Source organism: Sciurus vulgaris (assembly GCF_902686455.1).
Source record: "Sciurus vulgaris genome assembly, chromosome: 14".
NCBI lineage: Eukaryota > Metazoa > Chordata > Mammalia > Rodentia > Sciuridae > Sciurus > Sciurus vulgaris.
Window position 1 is genome coordinate 10288300 of NC_136475.1, and position 16914 is coordinate 10305213.

Consider the following 16914-nt stretch of genomic DNA (forward strand, 5'->3'; position numbering starts at 1 on the left):
ACTTATGAGATGCAGTTAACATGATACTTAGAGGAAAATTCATAGCTTTAAATTTCCTATATTAGAAAAAAGATCTCCAATAATCTAAGCATTCACCTCAAATGCCTAGAAAAAGATGAGCAAAACTAAAAGCAGGGAGGAGGGAAGAAGTAATTAATGTTACAGTGGAAATTAATGAAACAGAAAATAGAAAGTTTCAGAGTCTCAAGGAGTTTTCCTACTTTACCTGCCTTCCAACCTGGTAGGGCTAAAAAGACCTGAACAGAGGAGGAGGAAAGGGGGATGGGGTGAGGGTGAAGATGAGACTATTCAGCATAACAAATTTTGCAGGACTACTGCTCTCTTCAGCCATGTGCACATTAATTTTTCTTCAAAAACAAAATAAAGCCAATGATAAGAAAAACTAGTATTCTTCAGGAGCACCATCTACTCTCTGATGGAGTTTTAAAGTTGGGTTGTTTGTTTTTTAATCTCCAGAACCTTCCTCATTTGAGCGCTTCAACAACACTTGTTCAGTGAGTGAGAGAATACTTAGAATGAAATCTGAACTTATTCTGTTATTAAAAAAGTCTAACAGGCAATGAGGAGGGCTTCAGAAAACATGACAACAGCGAGGGCCACTCTGACTACTCAACTCCTCAGGTGCTTCCAGGTAGAAAAAAGCTCAAAAGCATCCAGTAACCAAACCTGGGTAAAAGCGAACTAAGATGTCTGACTACAGAAGACTAACCTACTTAGAACAAGTGTAGAAACCACAAACAACTGTCCATGAAAACCAGACACAAAAACAGCAAACTTACTTTTGAAAAATAACTGAAATCCTTAAGCTTGAAAGGGATCCAGCTTGGTTCTAATATCTAGAAGTAACAAAAAGAACCACACAGACTAGCTGGATCTACAGGATGCAGTCTGGCTCCATGGAAGAAGACTAAGTCTTTATTTCACAGAAACAACTAGTCCGGAACACTCTCTGTCCCCTCATCTTCTAGCAAGCCAGTAGCCTAAAAAACCATCTCTTTCAATGATGAGTCATAAAAAGGGAACCAGTCCAGCAACCACACAAAATAATAAGTAAAAAAGGAAAAAACTTAGTGAATCTAGCAAAAATGGCAAGGACAGCAGAGGGAAAAGGCTACTCATCTGTAGTACCTGCAGCCAAAGGATACTAAGCAGATGTATCAGATAGATGTCAGGCACCAAAGCCTATTTCTTAGTACAATGGTAAACACTGTCTAAGACAAGATAGTTGATAAATCAAGCAGAAGGGAAGAATAGGAAAAGAAGAAACACACCTGGTTCACTACTTCCCATGTCAGAAAGCCATAGATACCATCTAAGAAAACAGAAGGGTTATAGTAGAGTTATAGCTACAAAGGCAATCACTGGCATAAAAAGACAAACTTTTCTCAAATACCAGAAAAATGAAGCATACAAAATAAAGCAAAACAGAACATACAATGAAAATCTTACAACAGACTATAGAAGGGAAGAAATCACATAAAATGACAGAACTAAGACCAAAACTGTCATACATATAAACTCATCTAGTATAAGAAAAGAAAAACATCTAAATTAAATCACAAAGCAAAATTCAACTCTAGGTTGTAAAACAGTGATTTACAAAGAAAGGAAAACAAAAGGGTTGGCAAAGGAATACCACACGAGCACAAACCACAGGAGAGCGTAAGACACAATACTGTCACCCAGTAAGGGCAAATTCAGACCCCCAAAATTAACATGATGCATAAGGCACTTTAAAATGCCAGCAGGTGTATGTGACAATTAAGGGAAGTTATAAATATCCGTGCATCAAGCAACAATACCGTTCCAAAACAAAAACTATAATACATAAAAATAGTAGCAGAAGATGTTTAATTCCTGAGTCCACAACTCATCAAGTGGAAAAAAATAAGGACATATGAAGCATAAAAACAACAGGGCATGTATAATTGATATGTATTGATCTGAATTTTGAGAACAGGTAACATACCTCCAAGAGCACATGGAACACTCACAAAAACAGAGCATCTCTTAAGCCACAAAGAAAACATCAACCAATCTTCTGAAGTAGGAGCTGCACAGCCAACACTGTGCAAAACTTACGACATAAAGCGAATAGTTAACAATCTAAGTCCATTACCAAAGAATAGCATTAAAAGTCACTGAAGAGTGTGGCGCAGGAGAGAACCAGGCCAATGGACTCTGGAAAAGAGAACTCTGGGTACTGTAAGACGGAGATGAATGAACTGCAGGCAAATATTTCACTCTGGGCAGTGCTATTCTAGGGGTAGGGTTAACAAAACAAAAACTCCTGTATGTCCACTAAGGATGTCAAAGGACACAGACACATGGAATTATGAAGAGCTGGGTTTCTCACTGTTGGAGAAGAGTTGAAAAATTAAGGGATGGGGGGAGACTAGAATGGACTCCCAGACTGGAATCAGGTATCATTAGAAACTCATGATTTCTAATATTTTGCTAAACGGACACACATCTGTCCACTCAAAGGGTCAGAAGCAATGATCCCTCAGCAGCAGCCAGCACCCTAGTACTCAGATCTTGATTTTTAATCTCATTATCCAATAAAAAGAATCAGGTTCCTTTGAGAAATGGCTGGTTTCAAGACGGGTGCAGGGAAAATATAACACTAGCCTCGAACTCTGAAGCTGCTAGAAAGTAGGGGAAATGATGGGGCCATGTCAGGAGGACAGAGCAGCCAACACAAAATGAGCTCCTAATGACCAAACTGGGAATGATTTGAACAAAATAAAAACTTACTATGTACAACTCAACACTGATAAAAGTGACAAAATAAAAAGAACAGTTCCCCTTAACAGAATCCTAATTATTAAATGGAAACTGAATGATGAAACTAGAAAAATCACCATTTGGTAGACACAATAATGAGAATACTCACTTGGCAAAATGTTATTATGAGAAACAGGATATCTGCATGATTTCAAAGTATCACCTCCAAAACAGGCTAGTAACTACCTAAGGAAAAACAGTACCTTCACCGTAGAGAAACTGGGAGATATCATCTTAATCAAATGAGGACAGCTAACATCCCCAGTAATGAGATAGATCAACATCATGTGACTTTAAACACAAGGCTCTGAAAAAAAAATACCACCTCACTTCTATGGTCCAACCTGAATATAATGATGAGGAAACACCAGACAGTCCCAAACTCAAAGACATTCTACAAAATAACCAGTATTCTTCAGGAGTGTCAAGGTCATGAAAGGATATCTGTGGAACATTTGGAGAAATCTAAGTAACACTTTGGCTTAACTTCCTTGTGTTGATAATTTTATTCCACATATGTAAGATGCTACTATCTGGGGACACTGGCTGAAGGATACTTGGGAACTCTGTACAAATTTTGCAACTTTATGTCAAAAATTCTTTCAAAGTAGGATTAAAAAGTGAAGCTGGTAATGTCATTACAGAACATCAACTCTAATTCTAGTTAAGAACTTAAAAATTAAACAAGGGCTTTTAAATGTTTCTAGGCAAATCTCAACACATGAAGGCAGGATGATGTAAGACATGCTATCGGGGCTGGGGTTGTGGCTCAGTGGTAGAGTGTCCACCTAGCATGTGTGAGGCACTAGGTTTCATCTTCAGCACCACATTAAAAAATAAAGGTATTGTGTCCATCTATGACTAAAGAAAATTTTTTTAAAAAACTAATTTCATGTCTTTCCAATCATTCAGACTCATGTAGACACCTACTCCAGCGTCTCTAGTCACTGCCTGTCTGGTGGTGTTATATAGAATTTGGGTATTTTGGAACACAATACAACCTGTACCAGGAGTTTAGTCACAACCAAAAGAAATGACTCTGGCACAATAGTCAGAAAAATGATTTACTGAAAGACGACTTGGGAGAATGCAAACGACCCCCAGGTTGGCTGAAGAACAGGCTAGGAAGGTGCAAAAGCATCTGGAACACAGCACAAAATCACAGAACGCTTCAGTAACACCGCCCTCTCCCTGGATGTCTCTGCGCCTGCCCCATGATCCCTGGGAAGACGCTGCTTCCACTGTCTATCACCAGAATGACTGTTCACTGTCTCTGACTCCCTTTTATGTTACCTTATGCTACTGGCATACAGGAACATAAATTGATCCTTTATTCAGCCACTTTGCTAAACTCCTGTTACTCCTAAAAATGCCTCTGTTGTTCTGAATTTTCTGTGTCATCTCAAAATGATAAAGCTCCCAAGTACAAGATGAGATGTGCAAGTGGCTGGGCTCAGCTCACACGCATGAACTGGTAAAACAGGTATTTGGCATTTTTACTTTTCACAGTGACAGGAGGCATTTCATCCCACCAAGGTTTGTAAGGTAGAGGATTCCCCAAATACTATAATGGGGTGGGAAAAAATTTTTTGCCATGATTCAGAGTAAACTCAAGAGAAATATTTTGACAAAAAATGATCATGAGTGGTAAAACTGACAAACAAGAAAAACTCTATATACAATAAGAGCATAAAATACATAAAAATGAGGTATTAGGATATAAAAATCAATTAAACTCTAAGTAAAAATAAACATAAGAATGAGACAATCTTAAAATCTGAATAGCATACTTGGATCCTACCAAGGATCCTTAAGGGAGCTAGAATTCATTCCTGTCAACCCCTTCTCAACTTCAGAATGGGTCAGTAACTTTCAAATAATGCAACCATGTAAAACTTTGTGTTCTATTAATGTCTCATCACATGCCAAAGGAACCTGTAAAGGTGAAATGACCAAAGAGGATCAAAGGAAAAAAATATAGCAAATAATTACTTTTCTCTCTTCTTCCAAAGAGGCATCTCCTAGTTCCTCCCTTTCAAGCAAAAAAGAATAGGAAGAATGGAGGATCATTTGGGGAAGAAAAGATGACAACCCTTTATTTTTATTTTCTATTTATGTGATTCTCCAGTTCTTTTTCATTCTTGATTTTCTCCTCAAATGTTAAAATGGATGAGAGAGAATTCATGCCTTTAAATAAATTCCTGCTTTATCTCAAAGTGTCTGTAAAAGATATATTTATGCTTGCCTATTTACCCTAGATTGATTTCAAATGGGAGACTCAGGATGGTTTCTCAAAAGAAGATAAATTGGGAGTTGAAGGATGAAGTTATGACAAAGCTGCAGCAGCATCTCAGACTTTGGAACCACACAAAGATGACTGAGAACACACGACCTGTGGATCTGTATCATGAACTGGAAGCAGCATGGCCGCAGCACAGGCCTGTTAACACCCTATACAAAGATCCTTTCCTAAGCAGACGGGAGATCTAGAAGAGCAGCAGTTTGGGAAAGTCAGTTATGGACAGGTTAGGAGCTAACACTCAGATAACGTGGTCAAGTAGGCAGTTGGAAATACAGGCTCAGGAAGAGCCTTGAACCCCAAGCCGGAAACCACCCCACATGTAGGTCACGGTCAAAGCCACAGAGCATGCACCTGGTTCCTAGTGTCACTAGCACCCAGTCCACCGAACTACCCATCAAGGTAGAATCAAACACTGTGATTAATAATAATTTTAAACTGACTAAAGGCAATTCAGTGAACTCTTAAATTCTTATTTCAGGACAGACTTTCTTGATTGAAATTCTGAAGATATATAAACAGTGCATTGAAAAGAAATGATTAAGAGATGGGAACACTGCCAACATCTGCACAGCACCTTCTGTTTACAAGGTTTTCCCTGTGCAATCTTGCAGTGCCTCTGCTGAACTCAGAACAGTCAACAGCATCGTTCTCTTTGAAGAGATGAACTGAGGCTCAAGGAAGCAAGAAAAAGGAGCAGAATCCAGTCCAGAATACAGACCCTCTGGCTCCAAATCCAATGATATTGCATCTTTTAAAAATTATTTTTAGTTGTCCACAGGCCTTTATCTTTATTTATTCATATGCAGTGCTGAGAATTGAACCCAGTGCCTTACACAAGCAAGGCAAGCACTCTACCACTAAGCCACAGTCCCAGCCCCATGATACTGCATCTTAATCCAGATAAATCATCATGGTAAGAAGGGGGTCTCCAACCCATAAGGACACTAGGCTCTGTCTGTAGACTGAACATCATTTTTCAAGTGTGTAAGAATGATTCTTTGACAGTTTAAGGCTTTTTTGCAATTAAATATTAACATGTACCATTGTAAGTAAATAAATTCTAATTTTACAAAATTGTATGCAATACAAAGTGACATCAGTCCATAATCCCAATTCTCAAGATTCTCCCTGCTACTGAAAGTCTCAGGTATATAATAGAAGACCATTTTCCTTACCTATTTAATTAATACACATATAAAAGTTACATAAATATGTTCATGTGCTTAAATGTATTTGTTTATGCAAACATTTCTATTGGATCTGCTTTCAGAAGCAAAATGTTGGGTTAAAGTATATGCTTTTAATTTTAATAGCTATTACCAAGTTCATTTTGATTGACCAGTCTGGTTACTTAAAATATAAAACTTCTGTAACAGATCAAAACATCATAAGTTAATAGAAATAAATGAGAAAATATTTCATATGTGAAAATGTCTTACGAATCAAAACTTACAAGCAAAAAAAAGCAAAGCTTATAAAATAATTATAAATACAAATGATCAAAAAACTCTCATAAACCAACATTTAATCCCACTCAGTAAAGAAATCCAAATTAACAAAAGCAAAGTATTATTTTCAACCCATCCAATTGACAAAAATATTTAAAGACTAGTATTAACTACAGGAAGAGAGAAATAGCTCTTAGACTTTGGAAGAGAGATAAACAGATTCAATTTCTGCAGGGTATGTTGGCTATGTATGAATATTTTAATGTGTACAGATTCTGAGTGAGCAATCTGTATTTAGAAATTAGTTCCAAGTCAGCAACTATAAAAGTATACAATTTATTTACAGAAACGCTTATTTCAGTACTGCTAATAACTGCAAAAACTCAGAACAGCCTATCAATCCAATAACTCAGGCTGAGGTACTGGGGTTGTAGTTCAGTGGCAGAGCACCTGCCCAGCACATGTGAGGCACTGGGTTCAATTCTCAGCACTGCATAAAAATAAATATAAAGGTATTGTGTCCATCCACAACTAAAAAAAAATTTTTTTTTTAATTAGTAATGATGGGGCTGGTGTTGTGGCTCAATGGTACAGCACTTGCCTGGCATGTGTGAGGCAATGAGTTTGATCCTCAGCACCACATGAAAATAAAATAAAGGTCTACCAATATCTAAAAAAAAAATTTTAATTACTCATGTTAAAACCATACAATGGAATATTTTTAAGTCATAAAAAATGTTGTGATTTTTAATCTTTTTAGCAAGGAAAGATGTTCATGATATTAAAATATGTATATGTATAGAATAATCCACTCAGATGTGTTACTCCTTGTGTAAGCCATAGGAAAAATTCCTTAAGATACATTTAAAAATACTTATAGTTCTATCCACATGGAGGTGAAAGAGGCAAGTTTTCATTATACATTTATGCAACTGTTCTAAATAGTGTGCATATTACCTTTTTAAGGAAAACATTTAGATTATTTTTGTTTCAAGAGACAGAGAACTCTGAAAAAGTGGGAATCCAAGGTCCAGAAGAACACAATTATACTATGTCTGAACCATCTTCTGCACCACCCTTTCTTTTTTCTTACCTTTTTTTTTTTTTTTTTTTTTGAGGGTGGGGCTGGGGGATCAAACCCAGGGCCTTATGCTTAGGCAAGCTATCACCTGCAAACTACCCCTCCAGCCTTTTCCAAGGTGAAATTTGATATGATTATCAAGGAAACATTTACTCCAGGGCACTTGTTCTTTGTGATATCAGAAAAACCTGTTCAAGATTTATTTTTTCTGTACATCTTTTGAGGAGACTAAAATTGAAGAAATATATTCAAATGATTTTTCTATAATATAATGGCTGTCCACAGGGTTTATTCTAGGCTGGGGTTATGCCTAGGCTAAACCCTCCTTAGGTTTCACAACTCCAAATTTAGGTTTCAGAGTTAGAAATGGGGATTCATGCTTTTATATTCAGTGTGTATAATATTATCCAACTGATGATGAAGATCACTATTCCTGGTTTTTAACTGCAGGGGAGAAATTAGAGCAAACAACACACAAGACTTACATTAAGTTACCTAACCTTTACTCAGCACATTTAAAAAATGCTTACGAGGCATATCTGAATATTCAATTATAGTTTTCACTCTTAAATTATATATGATAAAAAAACAAATAATTACCTCTCCTATGAAGACTACTATAACACAGTCCAACTTCTCCTCAGGATACAGATTATCAATAAGGGAATGAAGAGTTTCTATGAGGTAAGATTTAACTTCTCTCTTCACTGTGGGAATCCCCATTACTATTGAAACTGAAACAAAATAATATAGTAATTACATAAGAAGATTTTACAAGGAAAATATAGAAAAACACTACCATTTTGAAAATACAATGCCTCAAATTCACCGGAATAATTGAGGGATTCAGTTTCAATTTCAGAAAGAAATTAATCAAAGGATACAAGGACATACCTATAATAATGTATAATACTTTCCACATGGCTTAACCATAGTGTGTGTAATGTCAAAGCAGTAAAAATCAGAGATTAAACCTCACATTAAAAATGAATGGCTGTAAAGTATAAACAGAAAAATTTTATACGACTAAAAAGTGGAAACAGTAAGCATGCCTTAAAATTTAATGTCTTACATATCAACTTCAAGTACATGATGCACTGAGAAGGGAACAGTACCATCTCTGTAGTTTTGTTGCCAAAATGAATAACCTCAACCTGACCAAAAAGAAACATCAGACCATTCCAAACTGTGGGGACAGTCCACAAGATAGCCAGCCAGTCCTCTAAAGCGTCAAGGTCAAGGAAAACAAAGAACTGTCCCAGATTGGAAAAGACTGAGAAGACATGACTCTGTAAGGATATATGAAATCCTGACTGGACCCTGGAACAGAAAAACAATGAAAATGGCAAAATCTGAATAAGAGCCAAGGTTAGTTAATAGTGGGGTGTCGATGTTAATTTCCTGCTTTGATCATGATACCATGGTTACGTGTATGTGAATGATCATGATACCATGGTTACGTGTATGTGGATAAGAGTGTAGGGAAACATTGCATGCTACCGGTATCTGTGCAACATTTTTAAGGGGTAAAATTATAGTCAATTCTACTAAACTGCTTATTTTGATTGCAGATTTGTTTCTACATGATTAATTTATTAGGGATCAACATGGGCATAACATGAATTCCACATTTGCTTATATGCAACTTCTCCTGAGACTCTCATAGGTGAACAACTGACAACTTACCCAGGCTGGGTGCCATAGTGCATGCCTGTAATCCAAGCAGCTCAGGAGGCTGAGGCAGTAGGACTGCAAGTTCAAAGCCAGCCTCAGCAACTTAGCAGGGCCCTAAGCAGCTTAGTGAGACTCTGTCTCAAAATAAAAAAATATAAAAAGGGCTGGAGATTTGGCAGTGGTTAAACAACCCGGGGTTCCATCTCTAGTACTAAAACAAAGAAAGAAAACTATATCCAGGCTAAACCAATTCAGGAAACTCAACCCCTAACTTCGCAGAAAAACCAAAATGCATGCACCTCAAATCTCTACCAGCTGCCTCAGTTTATCACATTCTGTCAACCACACCCTTCCACACTAGGGGTTTCCCTCAGATTTCAGATAAAACAACTTGTACCAGTTAATTAAGGTAACTTGGAAGCTACAACCCTCCTACAGCCTGCAGCAAACTGCAGGTCCCTTTCAGGCAGAGTTTCATATTTATTATAGTATTTATGTATTACTTAATCACTTAACATGTACAAAATTGTGCTATCATCTTCATTAGGTTTTAACCTTTTTTACGTATGACTTTTTCAGTGTTGTGATCCTAATCCCATTCTTCTCGTCCTACTGCTCAACTCCGCACAGTGTAGTGGTGTTTGAGGAACACATGTCATGCTATACAACTGACTATATTTCTGATGTTTTTAAAAATCACATCTTACAGTCTTAATATTCTGAGTGCTATATATCAACAGAGAAGTACCTTACAGATGTTAAAAATAATCTAATCTAGTCTTAATTATGGAATAACTAATTGAAGATGCTATGAAATACTTAAAATTCACAGAATCCTAAAATTGGAAGGACACTTTCATAGGTCAACTAGTCTACCACCATGATTTGCAGGTAAGAATACTAAGAGACAAAGGTGTTAAGGGACGGCCCTCGTTCCAGGGCACAAATGACCTGAGAAATGATAACAACGAGCTCCCTGTCCTCACAGAACTTACGCTCCTGAAGGGGAAAAGAGGATGGTGCCTGCTGTACAAACTCAAATCTGACACTGTCGGCATGAGGAATGGAGGGTGCTTCTAACGACAGTGTGGTCACAAGAGGCCTCTGTGCTTTCAGCTGGGCTGGTTAATGATGCAGAACAACATTCCAGAAGAGGAAATGGCAGAGAAGACACAATGATCTTGACATAGTAAAGAAACATCAGGAACGAAAATGTATCTAAAGCAGAATAAGCCTAGATCCAGTCTTAGGTGTCAGATCACAAGAAACAAATCCAGCCATAATTCCTAGAACAAAGAGAAAGCCATTATGAGGTTGTAAGCTGAGGAGTGACATTATCCAATTGTAATCTTAAGAGATTACCAAACATTATGGAAAGTAACAGCATTATTAAAGAGTATTTTGGAAAGATCAGTTAGGAAGTTACTGCACTAATTAAAGGGAAAAATGGTGGTTTCATTAGAATGTTTGAAGAGTTGAAGATGAATGGATAGATGGATTTGGGATGCAGCCTGGAGACATTCACCAGAGAGTCTTCAGGAGACGGGGGAAGTGGAGGGATCCAGGATGACTTCAGGAAGTGGAAGGGATCTTTTACTCAGAACAACAAACACATTTGAGGGGAGAGGGCTTCAAATCCAGATTTCTATTCTGATGTTACTTTGAGATGCCAAAACACAGGATGAGTTACCTTGGAAGTAAATTTCCATATATTCAACCTTAGAATCTAAAGAAAAATATTTTAAATACAGATTAAGAGTGTAACAGCTAGGCAAGGCCAACTCATAAGGAGTTCAAAAACTTCATTTATGGAAAAACAAAACACATTGATCCAGAGCATGCAGACAAACATGGTATAAAATAGTAATGCAAAGTGTCTATTCCCTACTAACTAGGGATATTTTTGCTTCTGTTTTGGTTTAATCTAAGCTTAAAATGGCAAGTTTTGAGATTAAGCCATTTTCCCCAAATATACTCTGTTTTGGAGCTGAAATTTAAATTCTTCAGTTTAAGGACTCCAAAATATACTGAAAATGAAAGTACTAATTTTGGTCAAACTTGCAGAATTAGATTAACCATGCTTGTGATAATTCAAAAAGTGACCACATTTAAAAAAAAAAAAAAAATGCAGTTTTCCCGGTCTGCTGGGCCCATGATGAAATTGCATTTTTTTGGTCCCCTTATGGCTGGGGACAACAAGGAGATGGAACATAAGTTCAGAGTCATCAGCATGAGCACGTTCTGCAGTCTGAAATCCTTCAGGCTGGCCAGTTACATTCAAGATGGCAACTGCTCTGTCAGCCTGGATCTAAGTGATCAATGATGCCCAAAGCCCCATTAACCACAATGGACATGTACTATCATCAAAAAAACAAACCTTTGCTATGCAAACCACTGAGATCTGGGGGTTGGTGGATACCACACCATAACCCAGTCTGTTCTTGTTTGACATTATCATCTTCTATCACTACAGTATAGGAAATGTGTGTGTTCTAAGGGGTTAGAGTTCAGGAGAAATATGTCAGCAAAGTGAAGAATACAGTCAGATCATCCTTTTAGAGAGAAGAACCAAGGAACCCAAGAGAAATAGAACCAAAGCATTGGACTATATTTCCAATTTAAGTAATAATTGTGCACATAAAAATTTATTATATACTAGACAATCTGAAATACAGTCATAAGATTGGTAAGGCTTTAAAGATGAAGGAAGGGGCCATGAAGGAACACAGTCAGTCAGTGGAAGGAATGGTGGAAAGGGATGACCCCATAGGGTTTCTGAAGGAACATACCCAGACACCTTAACTTTAGGATTTCTAACCTCCCAAACTGTAAGACTATAAATTTATGTTAAGTCACTGAGTTTGTGGGGTAGTTTGTTAATAGCAGCAACAAGAAACCAATGCTCATCTTTACCTGTTAACTATGTATTCTACAGGTCTCAGGTCATGTATCTTTAAGACTTCCCTAAACCCCTTCATTAGGTCATCTGTCCCTTTCATACATTCTCAAAGCATCCTTTTACATTACTAAAGGTGTAATTATGCAATCTGTATGAGGGATTATTTGACTAATGCACATATCCTGAACTATGCTCAAGTGCAACAAGAACAGGAACCACACTCAATTCTGTAAACCAGTGTCTGGCACATGGCAGGTGCTCGTGGACTTTGACCTCAGCTAACACTTAAAGGAATTACCTGCTGCCCTCTACCGACCGGGAGCACCATTTTGGTAGATAACCTGAAGAGAGTCTTATCAGCCATATGCTCTTCACTGAATGGGCCCTTCTTATGAAAACCTGAGTGTTTCTTCCATTCCAGAAAATGTTCTTCTAGTACTTATTTATTTCCTCTCTTTACACTCTTTTTTTTTCTCCTTCTGAAAGACCTATCAGATGGATATTAGAACTTTTATCTACTTCCATTCTTTATGCTACATTCTAAAAGAACTAAACAGCTCAATCTTCCTGATCACTAATTTTATCTTCAGCTCTATCTACTCATTAGGCACTCCAGATGGAAATTTTAAATCACTGAAACAAAAACCACAAAGATTTCTACTTATTTTATAATAGTTATTATTTTATGGGCAAGTTTTCTATTTGCATCTCTCTAAAAACACGCTGATTGTGTTTTGTTTTTAAATCACACTCCATTCTACAATCTCAATTTTTTTTTTTTGTATTAAATCATTCATGGTGCTGATCTTAGATTTTTGTGGACTCCTACTTGCAGAAGATGCCTTTCTACCCATTTTAGTTTCCATGTCTGTTTTCTGTGTCCTGCTTTTGCAAATCTTTGTGAGAAGATGTAGGTGTGGTGCTTGGTGGGCAGGCAGTTATTTGTCCTAGACAGAAGAATCCCTGACCCTCTCCTGGGGGTCAGCAGCAACCCCAAACACTGTACTCCTGCAGCCATGGAAGGCTTTGCTGTGGAGTGCAGTTCCCCAATTCATCAGCCTGACCACTGAAGAACAGAATTTTTAGCAAGCAGCAGTTTTTCTTTTATCTCAGAAACAGAAGTTTTTAATATAAGTCTCTAGATAGGTTTGAGGGTTTCATAAGATCTCAAAAATTATGTACAAAATTGTTTTCTCCCTATGCATTTTTCTAAGCAGAGGCTGACAGCTTTCCTGGAACCTTTAAAGGGCTCTATAACTGTGAAAACACAAAAGAATCATTGCTTAAGAATTCAGGAAGGAAATTTCTTTCATAAAATCTGGGTACATTCCCCCAACTCCAAGCTGTGTGCTTTTTCTGTCTTTCAAAATTAGTGTCAGCTTTATAAAAATGTTAACTGCTGAACCAGTCATGGTGGTACATGCCTATAATCCTAGCAACTCGGGTGGCTAAGGCAGGAGGATCACCAAGTTTGAGGCCAGTCTCATGAACTTAGCCAGATTCTGTCTCAAGAATTTTTTGTTTTATTTGTACCAGGGATTGAACCCAGGGGTGCTTCATCACTGAGCCACGTACCCAGTTCTTTTTATTTTTTGAGACAGAGTCTCACTAAGTTGCTGAGGCTGGCTTTGAGCTTCCCATCGTCCTGCCTCAGCCTCCCGAGCTGCTGGGATTTTAGACATGCACCATCACACCCAGTTTAAGACAAATTTTTTTTTTTTTTTTTTTTTTTTAATAAAAAGGACTGAACATGTAGTTCAGTGGTTTAGCACCTGGGTTCAATCTCAAAAAGATTGAAGCCGCGAAAAAAGAATGCTAACTGTTGGAAAGTTGGCTGACAAGATTTTATTGCATTCATTATGGTAAAGAAATAAATATGTGTAACAAATAAGATGGAATAAGTACCTCCCAAAGGAAGAGAACATCACATTCATAAAATAAGAACAGGCTACTACAAAAGAACCTATCAGAGACTTTGAAAATTTTAAATGACTTTAAAAACACTTCTATTTTTGTTTACATTCCTCTTATTAATGAATCTGCAGTCTAAACCAATGAACCCACAATTGATTAAGGTATCTTGTCCAAATAGAGACTGCTGAAGGGAGCAGTATAGTACCAGCTTCAAAAAACAATGAACAGTGTTCTAAGAAAATCAATTTAGAGTACTCTACACATTTTGTTCATCTTTATATATCTGGTACCTGTAGAATTCCTGGCCTCAATATTTCTCAAATTAATAAAAAAAATGAAAAAAATGAGTCTGAACATGATATTTTAAGAGTTTCCACCTCCTCAGGAAGATAGCATGTTTAAATGATTTAATAAATTAGAAAGATGTAGAACTAAATCAAGATGAATATAAAAGCTATTGTAACAGACTAAACAATGAGAAAAAAATGTGACCAAAAACAAAAGGACAGGAAAATACTTAAGATTCTTACTGTATCAAAAGCAGACTAAATCAGTTTTTCGAAAAACATTCACACAAAACTGAATTTCAATATCCATAAAGCAATCATTTTGTCACTTTAAGATTTGTAAGGAAGCAAAAATAATATTTTAGTCTCTGCATTCCAAATCTACAAGGAGCCAGGTGCAGAGGCGCACACCTCTAGCCCCGGCTACTTGGGAGGCCAAAACAGGAGGATGGCAGGAGCTCGAGAGTTCAAGACCAGCCTGCGCAACAGTGAGATCCTGTCTCTTAAAAATATAAAATGAGAACTACAAAGAAAAGGTTAACGATGTCAAAATGGAGGTATAAAAGTAGGAAAGCAGTAAGCAGGTCCTGTAAGAAAAATCCAACCAGTTCAGGTGGTTCTAGCAAAATAAGAAAAAAAAAAATCATAAATTATGTTTTGGGTATATTATAAAAAGAAACAACTGAAGTATCTGAAGTATTTCTATTACTTCAGATAAGTAGAATAGATAAGTATTATACGTGTAAGTTACATAAAAGGGACTGGCCCCCGACATCTCAGTAAGAAAAAGTAGGGCAGACAAAAGAATCATCTTCCTGGCATGACTGTTAGAGCTATTAAAGTTGAAATAAGACACAAGGGGAAAAGTCATCTCTCTACCTCCCAAGTTTTTAAAACAGAAAAATCACAAAGCTTTAAACATTTGTCTGCATGAACTAGATTTCCCTTGATCTTTTTCTGCAGTATTATTCTCGTCTTCAGAGAAAAATGTCCAGCTTCTTTCAACATGGAGTCTGGTGGTGTAAGTCCCAAGTTACTGTACACACACAAAGAATTTTTTTCTTTGACCTGCCAGACTGCTCGTGGCCAAAACATGCCAAGTCACAATTCCAACCAGCCAGACGACCACACTAAGAAGTAACAAAATAAACATACCTCCCGTTCTTCCACTGCCGATCTGCACAGCAGGCTGAAGGCTACCTTCATTTTGCAATAAATGAGGCAAATGATAATAAATAGTTGGCACTTGAAGGGATTTTTTGCTCGTTAACTCCTTTAGTAGCTTTAGGGTATTACCTGAAACACAGAAGTATAATTAATCCACAGAACACCTTAGAACACTCATAGAAGATGATTTTATAAAAACAGCAGTAAAAATTTATGAGAATCAGAACTAAAATGAGAAGCACACTTTCCCAACAAGAGTCAAGATACAGATGAATAGGTGGATGAAGCCAAGGTCTGCCACAGGACAAGGGCAGGTGGAACGCCAATTACCCCTCTGCACTGTGTCCGTCTCACTGAACAGACTAAATGTGCTGTGCACTTTGGAGAATGTACCAGTGCCAAGTACCCTGACCACTGACAACTTTCACCTTCACTGTGCATTAACACTTTATCAAAGTTTTACATGATTTATTTTTTCTGGAAAAAAAAAACAGGTAAAATAATTTAAACAGCACAAGTTGAGAATGTGCAGAATGTATCATGACTTTCAAATGCTTCGGTTTCAATCAGAGGAACCAATTATTTAACATAATATAAAATAAAAACTTGTTTCCATTACACAAGACTGTTTTATATTTTCATTAAAGTATGGTGTTAACCTTTTAAACAAGGAAGTTAGCAGGAAGCACTTGTAGTCTCAATTCCATTAAAAAATATGACAAGACCAAAAACTCACAAAAGAAATGCAAATACAAATATGTGAAATTCAAGTTTAATCTCATGATAAACAATTACAAACTACAATATGTCATCTCTACCTATTAAATTAGCAGATTAAATAATATTAAAACAGGTTCAAAAGCCCTGAAACACTCTGTCCTATTACTCAGTAATTTCCCTTTTAAGAATTTAGTTTTTATGTATTCAACAAATATTCAGTGGTTTTCTATCTGATTCCAGGAATGATGCCAATGTGTTTGAAAATCAACAGTCATCAAAACACAGATCCTGTTTTTCTGAAAGTCATAATCTAAAAACATAAGGGCTACCAGAAATGTAATCAATTAATAGACAAAGATGTTCATCACAGAGTTACAAGCTGGGGGAAAACAACCCAGGAAAAAACATTTGATTAATTATAGGAAAATGTATACTATATTATGGTATTTGATCTGCTGAATATTCATGGCTACTAAAAATGGCATTTTGAAATATAGTTAATAATAGTAAAAATGCTCACAGTATAATCTTAAGAGTAATTCAGAAAATATGTATAAAAAGATAAAGGAAATAAGTTTATTTTTCATCTATACCATTTGATAATTATAAGCATT

At 36.7% G+C, this 16914-nt stretch overlaps 1 protein-coding gene across 8 annotated transcripts in view; it reads right to left on the reverse strand.

Annotated features, from left to right (window-relative positions):
- Positions 1–16914, reverse strand: part of MGAT4A (alpha-1,3-mannosyl-glycoprotein 4-beta-N-acetylglucosaminyltransferase A) — an 86245-nt gene that overhangs the window by 32487 nt on the left and 36844 nt on the right. For 6 of the 8 annotated variants that reach the window (XM_079111333.1, XM_079111332.1, XM_079111334.1 and 3 more), the window contains 2 exons: positions 15569–15709; positions 8240–8373 (listed from right to left, as the gene is read on the reverse strand). In XM_079111333.1, the coding sequence (XP_078967459.1) occupies positions 8240–8373; positions 15569–15709 (275 nt within the window). Of the gene's footprint in view, positions 1–8239; positions 8374–9325; positions 9448–12510; positions 13980–15568; positions 15807–16914 lie in introns of those variants that run through there. The other 2 variants (XM_079111338.1, XM_079111339.1) reach the window with 2 other exon arrangements.